Source organism: Helianthus annuus, chromosome 1 (assembly GCF_002127325.2).
Source record: "Helianthus annuus cultivar XRQ/B chromosome 1, HanXRQr2.0-SUNRISE, whole genome shotgun sequence".
NCBI classification, from domain to species: domain Eukaryota; kingdom Viridiplantae; phylum Streptophyta; class Magnoliopsida; order Asterales; family Asteraceae; genus Helianthus; species Helianthus annuus.
Genome location: NC_035433.2, coordinates 88,949,772 through 88,972,369, shown reverse-complemented (window position 1 = coordinate 88,972,369; position 22,598 = coordinate 88,949,772). Strand labels below are relative to the sequence as shown.

The window sequence follows — 22,598 nt, the reverse complement described above, 5'->3', positions numbered from 1 at the left end:
ATTGTACCATATGTCTAGAGATGTTTTCAAAAAAATAAATAAATAAATAAATAAATAAAATTTAAAGCTATACTTTTAACCCAAAACTATTTACATTTTTTATTTTTAACCCAAAAGTTATCATCTTTTCTGGCTTAACCTCACAACTTTTTTTACTTTTAACTTTGGTCCCCTAATCATATTCGCAAAAAAAGTTTTACGTTCTATTCTAAATTTTGCTAGTTAACACGACGCAACGTTCGTATGTGGTTCAAAGTTTTTATGTCGACTATTTGTTTCTCGTATAACAGGTTCGTCGCAACGCACGAGTCCTAATTTCTCCGCTTTAACAATCATCCAAACACCCCCTTAAAAGCCATAATAACTAGAGGAAGCACCAAACAATCCTTCCGAATTCATTCAAGAGTGAAGATGAACATACAATCATGGTTCCGACGTGCCAAAAGCAGATCTTCATCTTCATCACAACCATCAACCAATCAAAATGAAGAACATCAGTTGTACGGAATCACAGACGACTTAATCAACCTCCTCAAATCATTCACTCTCGAAACATTCAGGAACTTCAATCTCCAAGGTACTCTATTCCTAATTCACAATTCACATTGTATGTGATTCAATTTATATAACTAAGTGAAGTGATGCTTAGATGAACAAGGAGCCGTTGATGGACCTGAATCCACGAAGGATTTGTCTTCTTGGCAAGAGAAACATGCTGTGCTTGTTTTGTCCAAAGTTAAGGTTAGGGCTTTTTTATGTGGTTTTCAAATTAGGTTTTAGGGTTTAGTTTAATTGTTAGGGGAATTGACCTGTAATAATCCAACTACACGTCACCATTGTCAGTCTCACCTTTGAATATTTTCACTTATTTTTCCTCAACCGGTCCTCATCCGTTAAGTTTTTTTCCGAATTACAAACTGACGTATTAGGGCTTTTGATCAGGAGGAGGATACGAGTCTATTGATGTAAAACTTACCTCGAAACGGTGCTCCAAACGACTTGATTTTTGTTTATTGGAAGTTTAAACACCCGAATTGAAGCACCGTTTTCATCGCTTGGAGCACAATTTCAAGGTAAGTTTTACATCATTCGACTTGTATTCTCATTCTGATCAAAAGCCCTAAAACGTCAGCTTGTAATTCAGGAAAAAACTTAACTCCGTTGAGTTTTTTTAACTGAGGACCGGTGGAGGAAAAATAAGTGAAAGGTGGGACTGGCATGAGGAATATTCAAAGGTGGGACTGGCAATGGCCAATGATGTATAGTTCAGATTATTACAGGCCAATTCCCCTAATTGTTATTATGCAATTGCAATAGATATTTACATTCAGAATAGGATAATCTGATGGTGATTTGGTATTTATTTATATAAATTATTCTTGTTGTTTCACTAAACTTGATTCTTGGTTTAAAAATGCACGCATCACATGATGCAGTGATGAGATCGCATCGCGTGATTGCGATGGGTTTGAGATTGTCAAATTAGATTGAAAAAATATGACTATCAATTACGCAATGGGTAGTATCTGAACAAATCTAACTAGAGGTGATGAGAAGGGCTTATTTTTTAGTGTTTAAAAGTTGACAAGTTAGAATATAAAAGTTCTTTTAGTATTATTTAATCACGAACGCCTTGCATACGTTATGCACGCGTTTCGCACACTGCGACGGCTTTTGGGATCAAAACGCTTCGGATCGCCACACGCTTTTTAAAACCAAGATCTGATTGTTCTAACTGATAGTTAGTGTCAGAATCATAATCAGGTTTTGGCCATACAATCAAAACGTTTTAGATCCAAACACCCCTTTTTATGTCAAATGTAGTAAGTTATAGAAGTGAAGTTTATGTGTATTTGGTGAATATTGGCTTGTTGGTCGATATGGAAAGCTTGTAACAAAGTGGTGTTTTCAAATAACTGGGTCTCGGTCTCAAGCATGCTGGAGGAAATAAAGTTCATTGGGTTATTTTGGGTCAAAAATAGGTCCGATCTAAAAGCCTTGGAGTGGTCTAGGTGGTGTGGTTTCTGTTTCTCAGGGATGTAATTTCTTGTTTCCTTGTTTTGGGCCTATTGGCTTTGTTGTCAAGTGTACATTTCTGTGGAAAAGTCGCATAATCTATGCAGCTTTTGAATTTAAATTTAGACATTCCTTATTTAACATGGATATTTTGCCGGATGCATGATCTGCAAACCATATAGCATGCTTATGTTGGATTCAGTCCAGGGCCGGCCCTGAGAATTCATGTACCATGTTCGAGCTCGAAAAAACGTGCCCTTAGGCCTTAACGAAATTAGGTATTTGGCTCACTAAAGGTCTAAACCTAATGCCAATGGGCTAATAACTAATCTAAACCATAAAAATAGTTTTGTAAGTGGGCCTATGTTAATGTTTGTATGGGTATACCCTATTAATTTTTTTTTTATTTTTACATATACATATCGGAGTTTTTAAAAAAATAACGTGCCCTGGCCGGTGGTCCTCCCCGCCCACCTTCAGGGCCAGCCATGTTGGATTCAACCGTTGTGGTGCGGTACAGAAGATTTCTCATATTAATGCAGTAGGTTATAGAAATGGAAAGTGATTGTTTTAGTGATAAATAATAGCTAACAAAAACCCATTAGGCATAAGTTTCTTCTCCCTTTTTAACTTAAGAAATGGTCAACGGTGGCTATGTCTCTTATAATTATCGGATTGAATTTGAAATTCTCATTGATGAATGGCTGAATTCTGTGTTGTGGATCCTCTCTGTACGAGTTGGTAAAATAAATTGGAACTTTAGTTTCTTGATGAATGCACTAAACATATTAAATGCTTTTGTTTTTACAGGAATTATCACAACTTAGGTTTAGATTATGTCCACGCTACTTGAAAGAAGGCCAATTTTGGAGAATATATTTTACCTTGGTGAAGAATCATGTTGCAAAGTAAGACCTTCCCTTTTTTGTGCTTTTAATATCCGGTTGTTTCCATTCATCTATAGTAGTTTAGCATTGCTCTGCTTCTATAAGACACTAGAAGTGTGAATGATTTTCAAAACTTTACATGTATTCAGTTTAGCCGTTTAATGTTTCCATCTTGATTCTCACATGCTTACATAATCTAATGGTAGTTTAATTTTCTATATTTAAATGATTTTAATTCCTGCGTAAGGATTAATCACTTGACCTCCTAGCTATGCTAATGTATTTTAGAATATTATTTATTATTGATTCTACTTATATGGTGTGATGTGAAAGAACATGAGAGTATGGGCCAATTAAGATTGTCAGTTGAGCTTGGAGTCGTCATCCAACCCGCTTGACCCGTCCATTTTGTCAGGTTGTCACCTCAATTTAGGGTGCTACATGGTTTTTATTTCTATAGAAACTTAAAAGTTTCTTTGTCCCGATTAATTTATCTGTTCGTTGATGTATTCTCCATTGTTATTGCTTCTTGCTTTGTTCTACTAACTATTAGTTTTTGTTAAATATACATGTAAAATAGCATATATACAAGGGTATTTTGATGTAATATAGATATAAAAATTTTCAAAATTCTTTTTCTAGTGTAATCGCTATTTATAAAATAGCCGTCGCTATTCGCTACATAGCCTATAGGTGCCTTATCGCTATTTGTCGCTATTCGCTATCGACAACTATGACCAGATCATATTCTTGAGTTCTGATTTCATTACCGACCCACCCTCACCGGTTATGCCACATCCACCACACCATATTGAACCTTATGACCCACACTGCATTCCAGTAATATCGAAAAGACACAAGGAATTGTACTAAATGTCCATCGAAACTTACCTTGCCCACTCTCACCTGAATGGTGTGCCCACACAAGTAACAACCACCATGTTTTCAGAAACATAACTAAGGCACTTGATCGTCCTGGATGGTTTAAATTTTAAAACATAACTAAGGCCATGTTTCCAGAAACATACTTGGATTTAGTGCAATCTAGAGAGCGCAAAGTTGGTTGTCTGAGGTGAAATTAAATCCTGATGGCTCATTGCATCACGAGTTATAGTTATCAAAGGCGCTAGCCGTACTCAAGGCCTTAGTTTTAAAACGCGCGAAGTGCATAAAAGCGGCGAGGCCTAAAATCGAGGCACAAAGCCAAAAGCGGTACCCGAGGCGCAAGGTGATTATATAATTTTCTTATATATCACATAGGTTTTTAGCTTTCCTTATCCAAAATAAGGTTTTTATATCCTTTTACCTACATGTACAAGCCAAAAAAACCTAAGGTACAACACTTTTCTGCATTAAAACACCCCAGATACATGAGGCGCGCATCTCCGGCCTGAAAAACCCTAAGAACTGCTCTTTTTTGGAATCAGTCTAGGCACTGAGCGAAAAGGCGCTGGAGGCGCGCCTTTTAAAACCAAGCTCAAGGCGCATAAAGGCCCGAGAAAAAAACACACACTTGAATGAAAAATAAATTAAAAATATATTATGTGTCAGAAAAATAATACTATTCTTCAAATAAAATAAATGAAAGCTATCATATATATATATATATATATATATAACATTTAATATCATCTAATTTGTAGAAACAGTTCTAAAATAGTCACGATTCAAATGTAATTCCAAAACTTAAATAACAAAATGTTCAAATACCAAAATGTTCGAAACATGAAAACCGAAAGTTCAAAAAGTAATAAATGGTAAAGGTTCAAATGATCATTGTTCTTCATCAGTCATCAATACCATCAGAGGTGCCGTCAACTTCAAGAAGCAAGCATTTATTGGGCCTCGCCTGGATAACGTGACTAGTCGCAAGAAGCAAGGGCTTTTAATAACTATGCCGCGAGTCCCTTGAAAGCCTGGTTGGTCTCGATGGGCTATACACGATAATATCTATGACGAGACCTCCCAAGTCACCGTGATGCCTCTGTTTGCCATTAATTGTCGGTCGCTTCATCAGGTAGATATCAAGAATGCATTCCCCAATAACATCCTTGAGGAGCGTTGAAAATAAACATTGCAACAATTGTCTGAGTAATCGTAATGGTGGTCAAAGCATACTCAGTAAATCCCACCAATAGCAAAGCTAAGGTAGGGTCTGAGGAGGGTAGAAGTAGACAGCCTTACCTCTACCCCGTAGGAACAGAGAGGCTGCTTCCAGTGAGACCCCCGGCTCGATTGTAGTTTTGTATCAAGCCTTGGACCTAAGACACATAACACTCAAACAATCGGGACAGAGACTGATTAGTGCATGTACCCCCGTGTCTTTCAGCTATCAACGTCACCACATGATGCATAACTGTAGACAGTAATTGGATTAAATAGCTTGCTTTGGCAATGTACTCTTGTATGTATATATATATATATATATAACTGGTTCTATCATAAAAGGAATACATAGAAATATTTCACCTCTCTTGAATCTCTTATTCCGTAACACATGCTTTTATGTCCCAAATAATTTTAGATGCATTTATGTACAGTAATGGATTTAATATTTGTACTATCTTGATCATCAGATACGAGTTACACGCCATACGATTAGAGAAACTTAAACAGATTGCAATAGAGAACAAAAAAGACCCGAATACAAGTGCATATGAAGTTGAAATGTTAGAAGCAAGAAAACCAACAGATTTGGAACCTGCAACGTCCCTTGAATAGACGTCGAATCAATTGTGACAATTAAAGTGGAAAAAAATTACAAGGTATTTCTACCCACTTTACCATATTCTTGAGGACATATACATATGATACTTTGTGTAATTTTTAGAGGTGACAAAATATATAATTAGCTGTTTCTAAGCTCTACAAACAATTAATAATTGATGTGCGTGAAACATAGTTGTTAATGGCGAATAGCGAGAAATAGCAATAAGGTACCTACATAGCGAATAGCGATAAATAGTGGGCGGCTATTTTATAAATAGCGATACACTAGAAAAAAAATTTTAAAATTTAATTTACATGTATATTATGTCAAAATACCCTGGTATATATGCTATTTTACATGTATATTTAACAAAAACCTAAAATCCAGCTATTTTATAGCTATATTTAATTGCTATTTATATTAAAAAAACAAAAAATAAATAAATTGTCGCTATTATCGCTACAACCCTAATAGCGAGTCTAGACCTATACGCTACGTAGCGCGCTATCGCGATCGCTACGCTCGCTATTGACAACTATGGCGTGAAATATGATAGCTACTTTTCACCAATATTTTTGGTTGGTACCAAATGTTTAGTCATAGAGTGGTTTATTAATCAACCTTTGTTATAACATAAACTACCTGAATCACACTTTGAAGCCTAAATCTCTTTGACTTTTTATGAAGTCAAATTGTTTCTTATTCGTGGTATAGTAAACACTTTTATACCCAACTTGTTTTAGTAATCAGTTAGCGTGTGGAGTATGATTACATTAATTGTCTTACTTCGGTAGTAATCTAACTTTTCACACAAAAATTTAGCTGAAAAAAAAACAGGTCGAGTGAGTAATATATGCAGAGTTATCAAAAGCGAGCGCTTTTGGTGCCTAGGCACTTTTTCTGGGCGATTCGCATTTACTGCGCTTATAGTTCCTCGGTAATAATAGCGCAGCTTAATTCTTCCCATGCGTAATTAATGATTTATGCCTTTTATTTTTTTAATTGGTAATTTCCACTTTTTCTGCAGTATTTATAGGGCTTTAAGTTTAAACAGATGATACCAGTTTATTATCACATTTTTCAGTTCGAATTATCGAATTATTCAGTTCGCATTTTGGTGCTGAGACTTTTTAAGTGCTAGTATGAACATTTTGGTTTTAAGGATTTTGTTATCTGAGACTTTTTAAGTGCTAGTATGAACATTATTGTTTTGGTTTTGAGTACTTTATTCCCTTAAGAACTTTTTAATTTTTTTATTCAAGTGCGCTCTTTTTTTTTTCTCGGGCCCACGCTTTTTTTTTGACGCCTATCGCCTAGGCCCTAATCGGAGCCTATGCGCCTAGAATGCGCTTCGCGCCTTTAATAACTATGAATATATGTACCAATACTAATAAAACAAAACATAACAAAAGATAAAGAGTAAACTGCCTTTTTCATCCGTGAGGTTTGGTGAAATACGCTACTTTAGTCCAAATTATTCTTTTGTGCGATTTTCGTCTGACATTTTCAAACATGCCAGTTTCATCCTTTTTTTTTAACCCTTGTTAAAAAAGTCAATTAAATGAGAGGTAAACTTGTCATTTCCTCACGTATTTTTTATTTTTCATTTTTTTTCACCGAGTAAATTGTCATATTAGTCCATGAGGTTTGGTGAATTATGTCACTTTACTCTAATTTTTTTTCCGTCCCTGACTTTTTTCAAAACATGCCAGTTTCATCCAATTTTCACTTAAAATTTCAACGTGTGAGGCGTCTTGCAAGGCTGCTACGTATGCAGTGTTGCCACGTGCGGACGATGAGATGGAACATGAAGTGTGCCGAGGTGGAATTTGTTGACATGGTGTCACACTGTCACCATGAAGTCGTCGGCATCACAACTCCGTCACCATTGAAACCAACCCGAAAACCCTTCATCGCATCACCACTGAAACCGGCCCTCTTCTTTTTTTGGTTGTCTCCAGCCTCTCAGACAAGGGTATTCTAGATCGGGTGTGAGCATCGGTAGCTGCAATGGCGTTAATGGTGGTGTTGGGTTGCAACCGACGAGTTGGATGAAATTGGCATGCTTTGAAAAAGTCAGGGACGAAAATCGCACAAAAAAAATATTGGACTAAAGTGGCATATTTCACCAAACCTCAGGGACGAAAATGGCAGTTTACTCAGTAAAAAGAGGAAAAATAAAAATGTAAAATGACCAAGTTACCCCTCATTTAACAAACATTTTTTTTAACGATGGTTTAAAAATTGGATGAAACTGACATGTTTTGAAAATGCCAGGGACGAAAATCGCACAAAAAAAACAATTTGGACTAAAGTGACATATTTCACCAAATCTCAGAGACGAAAATGACAGTTTACTCGATGATAAACTAACAACTTCAAAAAACTTGAATTAAAAAAGAAAAAGGAAAAATTTAAAGCCCTTCATCTATCTCTCTTGGTCAGAGTTTGTTTTTTCTTGATTATATAATTAAAACCTGCAAGTTTGTGAAGTAGGCTATCTTTTAACTGTAGTACTTGAGCCATTATGGCTGGCCCAATAATGTATAACTTTTACTGAACAAAGTACAAGTCATTATAGCATCTTTCAATTTTTTTTTTTTTTAAAAAGCATTGACCTTTACTTATGATTTAAATTTTCAGGGTTGATATCAATACAAGACTGAAGTTATATTGCAAGTGTGACACAAGGAAGGAATCTGTAAGTTATTGATCATGATATGCAACTGATTTAAAGGCCCTATTTTGATTCCCAAATAGGGTTTGACAAGAAGCTACACTTAAGATTGCAGTAAAAGTTGTGAAACTGTGTTGCTTTTCACATGTTTACCTCATCATTACAGTGTTGTATATATTCCTAGGTGTGTAAGTGTAACTCTTGCAGCCAAGAGTTTATTAATCATTAACTGTCATGTTTTTTTTTGAGACGCGTGTCTATAACCGATATAAAATGTGAGTTGATTTGTCGAGTCACGAGCTGACTCAAGTTGTTGGCGAGTCAAATACGAGACCAGTTTCTAGCTTGGTTAGAAATATTGAGTCGAGTTTGTTCGTAATTACCGAACTTGTGAACAAACCCTATAAGGGTTTAAATCTAAACTTGATCAGCTTTATTATTAAGGGGCTGTTTGGCTAAGCTTATTTTAGTGACTTATTTACTTATTTACTTTTTGAAAAGTTAAAAGGTGTTTGGGTTAGCTTATTATGTGAGAGGAATAAGTAAATAAGTCATTCCATTATGACTTATTTGCTTTTCAAATAAGCAAATAAGTAAATAAGTCATTCCAATAAGCTTAGCCAAACAGCCCCTAAATCATTAAAATGGAAGACCGTTGATGGATTTTTTGACACCCTATATGAGTCGTATAAGTATATATACGACTCATATATCTTTTTTTTGCATGACCTACGCGACTCATATAAATATACAAGTTGTATATTCTTTTTTACATGAAATATATAAATCGTATACACATATATGAGATGTATATTCTTTTTTTACATCAACTATACTACTTGTATACAAACATGCAAGTTGTATATAAACACATCATCAACAAAGCATATATGACTTATATATTGGGTGTCAAAAGATCCAATTGGGTATACGTATAGTAAGACCCAACTTAAAATGCCATTGAAAATGGTAAATCCGTGCTTTTATCATTGGACACTAAATGTGAAATCAATAGTAACTATAACGTATTCACTCATGTATTCATTGGTAAATATATTATTTTTGAAGCTTTGGTGTATGTATTAATAAATCAATTTATTCATGGTGGATAAAGTAGTTTTTAACCTTGTGTGTGTATGTATTAAAAAAGACCTCGTATGGACGGTATGGTAGTATGCATATATGTAATATGTATGTTTGTATATTATAAATTGAAAAAAAAAACTATTTGTGAATATATATTAGACATCCAGAATGAATCAAATTTGTAAAACTATTTCGACCCATCGAGTGTTACGCCAGAAAGTGTTCAGCTCTTGCGGTGGCACAACGTCTGTCAAGTGGCAGTTGACGACGATATGGCTTTTCAGGGGAACGCCCAAGCTAAACTATGAAACCAGTGGGATGATATGGTCTAATACACTAAAGTCGTCATTTAAAAAAATATATATATATATTATATAAAAATGAGTTCCAAAGGTGGGGAGTACATGTACATGGATGTGAATTGAATCTTAATAATATCAATAGCACACTGATTAAAGGGGAGTCAGAACTGTAAGGATTCTAGACCTACTCTACACTGGTTACCCTAACCTACACAAACAAGGAAAACTTTTCTTTTTCTTTGTTTATATCATTTTTGTCCTTTTTTTTTTTACAAATATGCATTTGATTTAGGAGTTTTAACATGTAACTTCATGATTCTTATGGGCATTCTCCTCTCGAGAAAGTGGCTCTTATTTATACTTTTCCATGTGTTTGTATGCCTATGCATGTGTTGTCGAATCCACGTGTAGGTGGATATGAGATGACCGTATTTGCGTGTAGGTAAATACAATGAAGGGTTTAAGTTGACATGTTTTTAACATGAGCCATCAAAAATTTCGGGTCTAAGTTCAAAAAGTTACATGTTTGAGTTATGTGATGCACATTTTGTTACAAGTTTAACTTACGTAAATAATGTTTTACCCTTTTACAACCTTAAGGCTCATACGATTGAGCAATGGCAATATGTAACTAGAGATGGTTTGAATAACGTTCTCTCGGTTGAGTTCTTTGGATGTATTCAAAGTAAATTCTTTAGATTTGTCATTAGGGAATCACAATAAAGTATGAGCTTATTTGTATTGGGCTTATATCTCAACCCATTTAGCTAGTTAACCTAGATTATTGCTTTTTTTTTTCTTTATATATGTAACCTTTTTTATTCCTTTAATAATAAACCCTACCCGCTATCAGAATTTACAACAAGTCACAAGTTCATAGCCAAAATAGGGATCGACAACCTTTCACAGATTTGTCCTTCGCAAATAAGGTTACACCATTTAATTATTGTTGATTACTTGAATTTTTTCTTTTTAATTTACATTTAAAAAATTGCGACTGGCTTTGTTTATTTGGATTGCTGTTTTAATTATTCATGAAGCACTAATGTGAAAGAATGAATTAATTGGCTTCTTGGTTTGAATTATTTATTTAGGAAGTTTTATTTAGGTTGTTGTTAAATACAATTAGGGCAGCAAACAAATCAAACGTTTGTTAAATACAAGTAAAGCAACGTTTACAAAAAAAATAAAAGAGAATGATTGTTGGAAGTTAAGTGTGATATGCGGTGAACGTAAGCATCTGCCTGCACAACATATAGAGAGGGATGCATTCGTAAAGCGATTGTCACGTAACGAGTTTCAATTAGTGGCGGAGTTAACGAAGAAGCATGTGGTATCATAAAGGAGCAGAAAAAGATAACATCTCTAGGCTTAAAACCATATACAATGCACGCAATAAAATTCGAAAGACAAACCATGGAGGAAAAATTCCAATGCAGGTTCTTATGTCTCATTTACATTTACATGAAAATGGTTATAATTATTATATTTCTATCAGTAATATTTTAAACGAGTTGGAATCATTATTCTTCGCTCATCGGATATCGGTAGACTTATTGCGTGCATTCTCCCATGTGATGTCGTATATGACAAACAAGTATGATATTCCTTTTCTTGAAATTGTTGGTGTAACTTCTACCAGCAAGACATTTTCTATAGCTTTTGCATTTATGCATAAAGAAACAAAGAGTATTTACATTTGGGGTATTAAAATGCTTAAAGTCAATATTAGATAAGTGCATGCAACCACGCATTATAGTTACGGGCATAGAGTTCGTCCTCATGAATGCATGCCAACCAAATTTTCCAAATGCTACTCGATTACTTTGTAGATTTCGCATTTCTCAAAGCATATTTAGGAATTGCAAGTCATATTTCAAGTCGCAACGTAAGTGGGACTCTTTTAATAGAATGTGAGGTTTACTAACTGAGTCACACACTTTGACATCAATCAAGGAAAATTACAAAGAACTTCAATCAATGTTGATCAAATATCAATGTTCTACTGCTATTGTTGTTCTTGCTAGTGTTGTTGTTGTTGCCTTCGTCGCTGCCGTATGCTTTGAGAAATGTGAAATCTACAAAGTAATCGGGTAGCATTCGGAAAATTTTGTCGGCATGCATTCATGAGGGCGGACTCTCTATCCGTAACTATAACGCATGGTTGCATGCACTTATCTAGTATTCAACATTTTAATACCCAAATGTAGATATCCTTTGTTTCTTTACGCATAAACGCAAAATCTATAGAAAATGTCTTGCTGGTAGAAGTTACACCAATTTCAACAAAAAGAATATCATACTTGTTTGTCTTATACGGTATCACATGTGGGAATGCACACAATAAGTAATGATGTCCGATGAGCGTAGAATAATGATTCCAACTCATTTGAAAGACTAACCGTGTTCATGTAAATGAGACATAAGAACCTGCATTGGAGTTTTTCCTTTATGGTTTGTCTTCCGAGTTGTATTGGGTGCATTGTATTTGGTTTTAAGCCTAGAGAGATTATCTTTATTATGTTGCTATTATTATGTTGTTGTTCTATTGTTCCTGTTGGTGGCGGTGGTGGTGTTGTTGTTGGTTTTGGTTTTATTTATTATCGTCATCATCTTATGAGCGTTATACATTACCTGGATCAACTTGGTTGAACAATCATAAAGAATGTGTGTGCATTTGGACCGATAAATATGTCAAACTAAAAGTATACTTGAATTCAACAAATTCTACCTTAAATAAGTTTGTTGGTTGTATTGATGAAACTGTGAAATCACAATATACATCAATTAAAGCAAGTTTTTATAGAAGTAAAAATACACTAATGCATGACCGTAATTCACCAATTTTGAAACTACTACATGGTTGGATTTTAGATTCTGGTACATCTCATCATATGTCATCCTACTTGTCATTTTTTGTATCTTTGACACGTAGTTCAGTTGCGTTTGTTTTGTCTGCTAGTGCTACATCAAAACGACATAACAATATGAGAAAATATACGTAGTTTAGAACAAATCTTAGTGCAATGTAACCCCAATCAAAGGTTATAAAGCAAAAGAAAGAAAGGTTATAAAGCAAAAGAAAGTAGTTAGTTATTAAAAAAAATATTAAAGTTCGTTGTTGCACTACTAAGATCATACAACAAAATATCAAGGTTCTCTGTTTTTCATTTTCTATTTTTATATATATAATATAATCCATTTGCCGGTTTTATTCCTTAATTTAGCAACTTCTTTTTTTAACATCGTTTTTTTTAATTCCTAAAAATCGTCTAATTAACCTTTAACACACATCACATTTGTAGAAGGAAATCACTAATGCCACTAAACCACTTAAACTATGTGTTAATAATGATATTAAGTTATTAACTAGGATTTTTTTTTTTTTGAAACCGAACCTAACTTATTCTTTTCATTCCACACGAAAAAGGGCAATTACAAAACAATATAATATAACTAGGATTATATTAGTAAAAATAAGACTAACAAAGAGGCTTTAGAACTCAGTGAATGAAAACAACCACGATGATCATCGAGCAACCATTTAACTTTTACTTTGATTGAAGTGAAATAGTAACTTTTGGCTTTTGGCCTAACCCGTTATGACCCACCCGTTCTAACCTAACCCATTTGTCCCCCATAGATGAAAAATCTTGGATCCGTCCACTAGACCCGACCCATTTTGGAAAAGAGCATCCAGATTTTACTTCACTTCGAAACCTCATAATGGTCGAGTCGCCCATGTGTATTTGTTACCAGATTCAACGTTAATAGCCGGCCAGTCAGGCGTAACCTAGGGATGTCAAAAATACCCGAGACCGACGGGTATACCCGAAACCCGACACAAATGGGACGGGTATACCCGATACCCGACGGGTATTGGGCCGGGTATGGGATTAGTTTTAAAAATTTTCGTGGGTATGGGTCGAGTAGGGGATTGAGTGATACCCAACCCGATTACCTGAAAACACATACCCGTTTACCCGAACTATATACCCGATCATATACATGAAGTTTTTAATTTATATTTTTATTTTCTATTGACCCTTATCTATTATTAATTTATTTTAGTATGTTCATAATGTGAAAAAAAAATTCTTTTAGTATATGTATTTGATGATAGTATTTATATTGTATGTTGTGAAGTATATACATATAAGTGCATAACTATTATAAGGTATTATTAATTTATGATAAAAACTTATATGTATGTAATGTATATTTTTAATTTATAATAGTTGTTGCATAAATAAAACTAGTTGATTTTCCGCCCGCGCGTTGCGGCGGGGACTCAATGTCTGCAAAACGCGTGTCAGCAGCAGATACCGAATATCAAAACATAAATAAAAATGACGTGGTAAGGATGGTCACTCCGTCCTAAAAAAAGCGATTTTAAATAACCTAGTATATAATAATAGGACCCACACATCCTACACGTTGAAAATTCGGTTGTTTTCAATTTAGTTATTACGGTGCTAACACGTTAAAATATGGATGAGCTCGGTACCGGTAACGGCACCAAAAGTACCGATCCGGAAAATCATCGAAATTAGGTACCGGCACCGAAAATGCTCGGTACAATACGGTATGGTATTAATTTGAAGGTAAAAATCAATAAATACAGGTACGGTGCTAGACCGGTGTCGAACCGAAAGTAACGATTCTAAAAACGCCAAAAGGTGGGTACCAAATTGGTAACGAAAATGATTTAGTAATAGTAAATTTGGTACCGATACGATATCGGTTTGATTACAGGATTTAATACGATTTGCTTATCAATAATCTAAATATCCAAGTTAATTTTACATGCTACAATTCATTCATTACAGAAAAAAGACCAAAAAGAAAGCAAAATAAGTTGTTGTGTATATAAAACCTCAATCAAACGAAATACAGTTTACTTACTGTGTGTATGAAAAGTAATCTAAACGGTGCAATTACTTGCATTGCTATGTTGCTACAGGATTTGATGAGCTCGGTACCAACCGGTACCGAAAAATACCGTTACCGAAATCTCCAAAAGTGTGTACCGGTACCGAATATAACTGGTACGCTACGGCTCGGTACCGGTCGGTACTGGTACGAAACCTGTACTTGAGGGTAAAAATCGGTGAATACCGGTACCAAAAATACACCTGATTTGGTAAAAGCGGGTACCGATACCGGTACCCAATACTATTTGTTCATCCCTTAATGAAGTTACTGTGTGTATGAAAAGTAATCTAAACGGTGCAATTACTTGCATTGCTACGTTGCTACAGGATTTAATGAGCTCGGTACCAACCGGTACCGAAAATACCGTTACCGAAATCTCCAAAAGTGTGTACCGGTACCGAATATACCTGGTACGGTACAGCTCGGTACTGGTACGGTACCGATATTTGAAGGTAAAAATCGGTGAGTACTGGTGCCGAACTGGTACCGAAAATACACCCGATTTGGTAAAAGCGGGTACCAGTACCGATACCGGTACCCAATACTATTTGTTCATCCCTTAATGAACTTACTGTTCATTCAGTTGTAAAATTAATATATAGGTAATATATAGGTAATTACTGTTCATTCAGTTGTAAAATTAATATATTGTTCATCCCGTAATGAACTTACTGTTCATTCTGTTGTAAAATTAATATATAGGTAATTATATAATAATTATAATAGTAAAAAATGTATTTGGAAATCCCAATGTATATCATTTAACAAATTAATGGGTATACCCGATACCCACGGGTATACCCAGTACCCGACGGGTAATTACCCGACAAATACTTGACGGGTATTGGGTCGGGTATGGGACACGATTTTCCAACCGGGTATGGGTATGGGATTACCAATACCCTACCCGAACCTGACCCATTGTCATCCCTAGTGTAACCTCCCCTTGCACTTGAGTACAAATGTGAGATGTCACGTCCTCATGACTAGGGTTGTCCAAAAAGTTCGTGGTTCGGAGCTCGCTCGGATTTAGCTCGAAAAAAACTCGCTCGATATGGCTCGGTTTGAAAGTGAGCTGAGCCAGCTCAGCTCGGTAAGAAAGCGAGCCTAGCTCGGATTATTTTACTTTTAATGGATTTTATTTTTATATACTTTATAATATATTACAAAAAAATGATTATTATCTACATGTATTTACGAGTGTAATTGTATATCTATGACATATTTGAAGGTGGATTAGATTACCATGCTAATAAACTTATATTGTATTTCATTGAAATTTGAAACTTATTTTGTGATGTTGAACTTGATTTTCGTTTGTAATGTATAAGGTTGAACTCATTTTGGATATACTCTTTTAAACTATCGAATAATATTTTAGATTATTGAACTTTGAGAGCTATGTATTATTTTTTCTTTTTGAATTCGAGCCAAACCAAACCGAGCCCGAGCTTAGATTTACGGCTCGATTTTAAATTCGAGCCGAGCCTGAGCTTGCCCTAGCTCGGCTCTGCTCGGCTCATAAACAGCCCTACTCATGACTTGTTATATTTTTTTTCGGGTTTTGATTTTTCATAGAATAACCTACCATACAAAGATAGAAATTATGAAAATGAAAACAAGCATGGGAACTCAAAAGATGCCTCCTTTGTAGAGTATAATTTACATAATATAATTTTACGACTTAACACGAAACAATGTGTGTGTTGTTCAATGATTTTACGTTTTGTTATACGTTTCGTTCTAAATTTTGTGAGTTGAGATGTTGTACTCCATGTTTTGAGGGGTTTTCAATTTTTTTTTTTAATATTTCATTTTAAACCCAAACTACTTGATTTTCTAGTTTTAACCCAAAAGTTTTTAGTTTTTTTAATTTAACCTAACAACTTTTTTACTTTCATTTTTAATCCCCTATATTTTGCATATTTTGCAAAATTTTTCGTTTTACGTTTAGTTCTAAATTTTACGAGTTAACACGGCACAATGTGTGTGTGTTGTTCAACGATTTTACGTTATGTTATACGCTTCGTTCTAAATTTTGCGAGTTAACATGGCGCAACGTGCGTGTATGGTTCAGTGTATTTACGTCGTCTATTTTTTTTTCCCGTTTAACAAGTTCGTCACAACATGCGAATCCTAAATCGAGTTAGTTATTATTTTCTCTGTTTTATATGTCGGTCTAATTTCTCAACATTAAGACGGCGCAACTTCAATGTTGGTGGTCGTTGGCTGTAGTGTGGCATTGGTGCTATTTATCACGGTTTTACGCCCCCGTCGGATCGTGGAGGTCTTTATACTAGTTTTATTTAAGTTATATCATTAAGCTATTTAAAAAAAAAAACCTCCCTATTAATTAGCATGAAACCTTTTCAAAATAAAAATTCCAAGGTTTTTGTTTTAAAGACAAAAACATTCGTACCCCTAGCCATCAATCCATCATGGGTGATGACACATGAAACACATACAAAAGTTTCAGGTCATTATTACTCGAAAGGAAAGGACACCATTTATAACACAATCACATGTGACTTATTTTCACAGGTTTCATCTTGTTGAAGCAAGACAAGAGACCAGCTTCATTATAGCTCAAACGTACTACGCCCGTACAGCTGGCCAAACTAAAATCAATATTTTAACTTTTTATAACACAAGTACATATATAAAACAAATATTTATTATAATAAAACCAAATTTCAATATCATATGTAAGACTAAACTCTATATATACTGTTAACATTTAATGATTCATATATTATCTTTTAGGGGTATGGATGAGGGGTTCAACCATATTTTCAAGAGGTGCGATTGAGTTTTCCTTCTTAAAAAATACACAATTTTTTTTTTCAAAGGGTGCGCCCGCCCACCCAACTATCAACCTGGGTCTCCCCTGTAATAAATATTGACCAAAGGTGTAAATGTGTTAGAGACGAGCCAATATAGTATAACTTTATTTATGTGAAAAATATAGTATTAAGTTATAATTATCATAATTCTTAGATAATAGTTATTATTATGTAATTATATGTTTATTATATTTAGGGTTATTGGATTTTATCCCCTAACTATTAGCTATTAACAACTGTCACCCCCAACTATCACTTTGACGTCCGCCACCCCCAACTATCACTTTGACGCCCGCCACCCCCAACTTAACACTTAGTGTGTTCTGTCACCACATCGTTAACTGATCACTAACTTTTGATTCTGTTACTATACATTTGGGGTGTCCTAAGATCCCTAAAACCTTCCTAAGATCCCTATGACACCCCCAAAAGTATAGTAACGGAATCTAAAGTTAGTGATCAGTTAACAATGTGGTGACAGAATACACTAAGTGTTAAGTTGTGGGTGACAGACGTCAAAGTGATAGTTGGGGGTGGCAGCGGCCAATAGCCAATAGTTTAGGGTGATAAAATCCAATAACCCTTATATTTACGCAAACAACAGGTTTGTAACCGTAGTTAGGCTCGTATGTTAAGCTCATGTTAGTTTATTAAAGGAACTTCAATAATAGGCTTGAGTTTGATTAAGTTCAACTAGATTCAAGATTTTAGTGAGCCGATCTCGAATAGTAGATCTGTAGCTTGGCTGTTTTACACCTTTACTTTTGACTAAGTTTTTTTTTTAACCATCTTTTAATTCATCCGTAAAATTTAAATTTCTTTAAAATAAATAAAAAAATCTTTAAAATTAAACTTGTTTATAGAAACAAATATCAGAATTACCTCTTGTCGTTAATGTACCCAAATCTAAGGATCTCTAACCTGTACACATTGGTGCAGAACTGCTCTTCACGTGCACTGTATAGAAAATTTTGAAAAGAGCATTCAATTTATGCATTTTCTACTTTTATGTTATAAATGAAGTGTAAATACAATTTTCAAAGATCGTACGATATAAATAATACTTTAGTTTTGTGGAACAACGGGTTTGTTGCTATTAAGTGTTTTCAGGGCTGTTAAGTGACAGTTGGCGGTATGGTTTTCCGGGGAACGCCTAAGCCAAAATCTGAAGCCAGCGTTGTCACACCTCAACCGATGGCGGAATTATCGGGGCATGACACTGAGCGAAACAAATTGTCCAGAAGTTTCCATAACAACTATCATCACTATTTAGTTTAAATAACACGTCCCATACCGTGTCCCAAATAATAAAACAAATTATTACAGATAACAACCAGTCAAATATTCTGTTCCGACAACTCAGATTTAAATAAAACAAATAAATATTGTTCAAATGCTCCTAAAGACCCGGTCGGACAAGATCTATAGACAACTATGCTCTAGACGCTTGTTCCTGACAGACAACTATTTGTAGGGGTGTTCATCGAATCGAATATCGAATTTTCGAATTATTCGAATCGAATTGTTCAAATAATTTTTATTTTTCCTTGAATTCGTATTCGATTCGAATTCGATTAAAACCTACCGAATTCGATTCGAATTCGTATTCGAATAAAAAACCCAATTCGTATTCGATTTGTATTCGATTAAAATTTCGAATTCGAATCGAATTCGAATAAATTCGATTTAATTCTGATTCTTTAAAACGTGTAAAAAACTATCAAAATGAAACATAAATTTTAAAACAGCCATAAAGCACGATATCACATTAAAAAGTTTCGAATAAAGTACCACAAGTCTAAAATTCAAAACGAGAAGTCGGGAATAATCACTCCACATTACAAGTTAATATTTTTATGGTTAGAAATCTATTGATAGATTTGTTACTTAGGTCTTACTTATGGGTCATGTAGTGGGTTTGGTAATGGGTAATTTTAATACTTGTAAAAATTTTGAAAAAAATTTATAATATAGGTTAATAAAAGTTATATATGTATTATATATAAAAAATAATAAATAAAAATGTATAATTTTTATTCGAATTTCGAATCGAATCGAATTTGAAATTATAAATTCGTATTCGATTCGTATTCGATTTACTTGACTCGAATTGAATCGAATTCGAATTCTTATAATCGAAACGAATACTTGATAATCGAATCGAATTTAAACGAATTTCGAATTTTTCGAATTCGAAACGAATCCTGAACACCCCTAACTATTTGTTGGGGGCCTCTAGAGCTTTATTCTAGCCTCGCTTTCCTAGCAAGCAAACATCTTAAATACCTGTCACATACGTTAAAATAAGGTCAATACATATAATGTAAAGGTGAGCATACAAGTTTGATAAAAGCATAATAGTTCGAATAGTTTACGCATAACCAGCACGTACACAGAGGAAAAACGAAGCATGTTAATTATCGACATGGATCTATCGATACCAATGACTGCGGGTTGACAGTCCGAGATAGTTCGCAATACATGATTACCACCGTAATCCATGCAAGTAATTGTCCTTAACAACCCCCGTGTGAACGGGTGCTGAGTCCAAACTATAGTACTACGTCGTTAAGGCAGGTAGACAGCATTCCATGTGTAAACATAACAACAAGCATTCATTTAGTCACGTAATACATGCAAATCGGTTAGCGTTCAAATAGTTTGAGTAGTGTGATCGATTGTGTTTTGATATAAGTAACGTATGTAACACCCAAAAGTGCTAAAAGCAAAAAGGGATCGAGTATACTCACAGCGATTGATTGATGGATTGAAGGGAGCGCTTGAGAGTAGGGTTAGCCTGAATAGTTCGATAGCATAACGATGAGCAACATTCTACGTGTTACAGGTTAACAAGTGATGAAAGGGTCGAACAGCCCGGTCGATCGAACAACAGGTTCGATCGAACGGGTTATTCGTTCGGTTGGACAGTCCGTTCGGACAGTCTGTTCGATCGGCCGGTAGGCTCGATCGACTGGACTGTTCGAGTGGATTGTTTCTTCCTTTGAGTAAGATGTGTTTGTGTATGATGGTTTGACCTTTTGAAGTTTTCGTTGTAGTATTTGAGAACACTGAAGTGTTCTTACCTTTCAGGTCGATCGATCGAACGGTCTGTTCGATCGGTCGGCTTAACCGATCGGTTAGAAACTTCAGTAGTAGTCCTCAGCAGGATGTCACTCGATCGAACAGCATGCTCGATCGGGTGGCACTCCAATACGTCGAACGAGTTGAAAACCGATTAAGTGTTGGAGCATAGTATCTCATGATCCGATGAGTAATGTTATCAAACAGCTCGGTCGATCGAACATCACCTCGTTCAATACTATACTTCATGAAATTGTTAAAGTATGGAGCCACTTGCTAGCCGATCGGCTGGCCTGGTCGATCGGCTGACATGTTCGATCGGTTAGGTTGTCCGTTCGGACAACCTAACCGTTCGGCCAGCATCCTGACCTGGTCGGCCTGTTCATCTAGCACTTGGCTACTCTGATTATTTGACGTTATATCGAGGTAGTTTGACAACGAGTTGAACCATAACACTTTCGTTCTTACTTGTTTCCCCTGCTCGGACAGGAATCACCCAAGTCCGGCCGGTGAACGGTTCGGAACGGTAGTTTAACGTTTAACTCGGAATCGGTGAACCTCGTAGATAGGATCCGAATCTTGAACCACTCATCCATTAGAATGATTGGTGAGTTGACTCAAGCTCCGTTCCTACCGGTTTGAAGGCATTGAGTGTAAAAGAGTTGAAAGAAAGTTGGAAGTCCTTCTTTCAATCCTTTACATCGTGTAAATGTTTAGATCTGTGATAGATCTTAGCTTATTTATGTGGAAATCGGTTAGATCCAAGTGATTCTTGGTGGAATGAGGCCAAAACATGATGTTCTTGAAGAACACCATGATGACATCATCTTAGAATGCTTAGATCTTGATGATTTCACGGTTAGAAATCAAGATTTGAAAGATAGAAAGGTGTAGGAGTGTGTATTGATCAAGAAAGTACAAGATTTAGGATGAAAACTTACCGGAATCGGAAGAAATCTGAGAAAAGAAGAGGAGCACGAGCTGGTCGGTCAGAGAGTTTCCAAAAGTGGAAAGAATGACAATAACAACCCTATTTATAGGCTCCAAAAGAGGAAAGGGCTGGCCGATCGGCCAGGCATCCCGATCGGACAGCCTGCACGATCGGACAGTCCGTCCGATCGGCTGGGCTGTTCGATCGGCTGACAGCCAGATCGATCAACAGCCTGGTTCGAGTGTTGATCGGAGTGTCGCGCTCCGGTCAAAGATAATATTTATATTCCCAAATTACCCGTAACAAATAGCTAGTGGTATGAGGGGTCGAACCATGAAGAGTATGTGGTTTGTGTATGGATTTGATTGAATTATGAAGGTTGTCACTATTATAAAGCTTGCTAAGATATATTTTTGTTTAATTGGAAGATGTGAATTAGAATTACTAGAATGATTTAATAGATTAACTTCTAGTGATTAACTAATTGCAAGAATTGAAAATGATTGATTGAACAATAATAAGAAAAGATGGTTCACACCCGGTTTCAACTAATGCAAGACTTAGGGTTACTATGTATTTTAATTAGCTTTACTTGGAATAGTTCATTAACGGGTCGCAATCACAAAGCTTAGGTGTCAATCGCTATCAACGTCATAAACAACGGACCATGATACACTTCGTTACTCTGGACTAGCAAATCCTACCAAAAGTCAAGGCATAAATACGTGTATTCATTTCACAAAGTCAAATTTAATCATTCACTCGACAGTTTGCAAATTCAATACCAACGTAGGACAATTGTCTAAGATTCAAATGCAATTCAAGTTGTCACAAAATAATTAATGAAACATAATAAACCCTAAACCTTACAAAAGTCTACACCGGGGTGAAACTTCCAAGAAATTAGCCGAGCATGATCGAAGAAACTTGATCACCGGATGTTGAAAACTTGAATTGGATCATCGTGAAACTTGAAGATGAATGAACGGATGAAGGTTGGGGTCTTGGGTGAGTGATGATGGTGAATGGATGAATGGTTCTATGAATTGATGAATTGATGGAGCTAGGGTTTCGAATCAAGAAGATGATGGTGATTTCTCTTTGATTCGGGTTGATAGTCTCATGGTTGG

The 22,598-nt window shown here is 35.3% G+C and overlaps 1 protein-coding gene across 2 annotated transcripts; it reads left to right on the top strand.

The window, feature by feature from the left end:
* The first annotated feature begins 363 nt into the window (after window positions 1–363).
* Window positions 364–8,669, top strand: LOC110871650. Of its 2 annotated transcripts, XM_022120372.2 has the most exons (5): window positions 368–577; window positions 650–741; window positions 2,827–2,924; window positions 5,480–5,668; window positions 8,257–8,586. In XM_022120372.2, exons 1-4 carry the CDS (start codon window positions 412–414, stop codon window positions 5,622–5,624), a joined length of 501 nt encoding a protein of 166 aa, XP_021976064.1. In that variant the 5' UTR covers window positions 368–411; the 3' UTR covers window positions 5,625–5,668; window positions 8,257–8,586. The 2 variants fall into 2 exon arrangements, with proteins under 2 accessions (XP_021976065.1, XP_021976064.1); XM_022120373.1 differs by lacking the exon at window positions 5,480–5,668 and having other exon boundaries at window positions 364–577; window positions 8,257–8,669.
* Window positions 8,670–22,598: the final 13,929 nt, after the last annotated feature.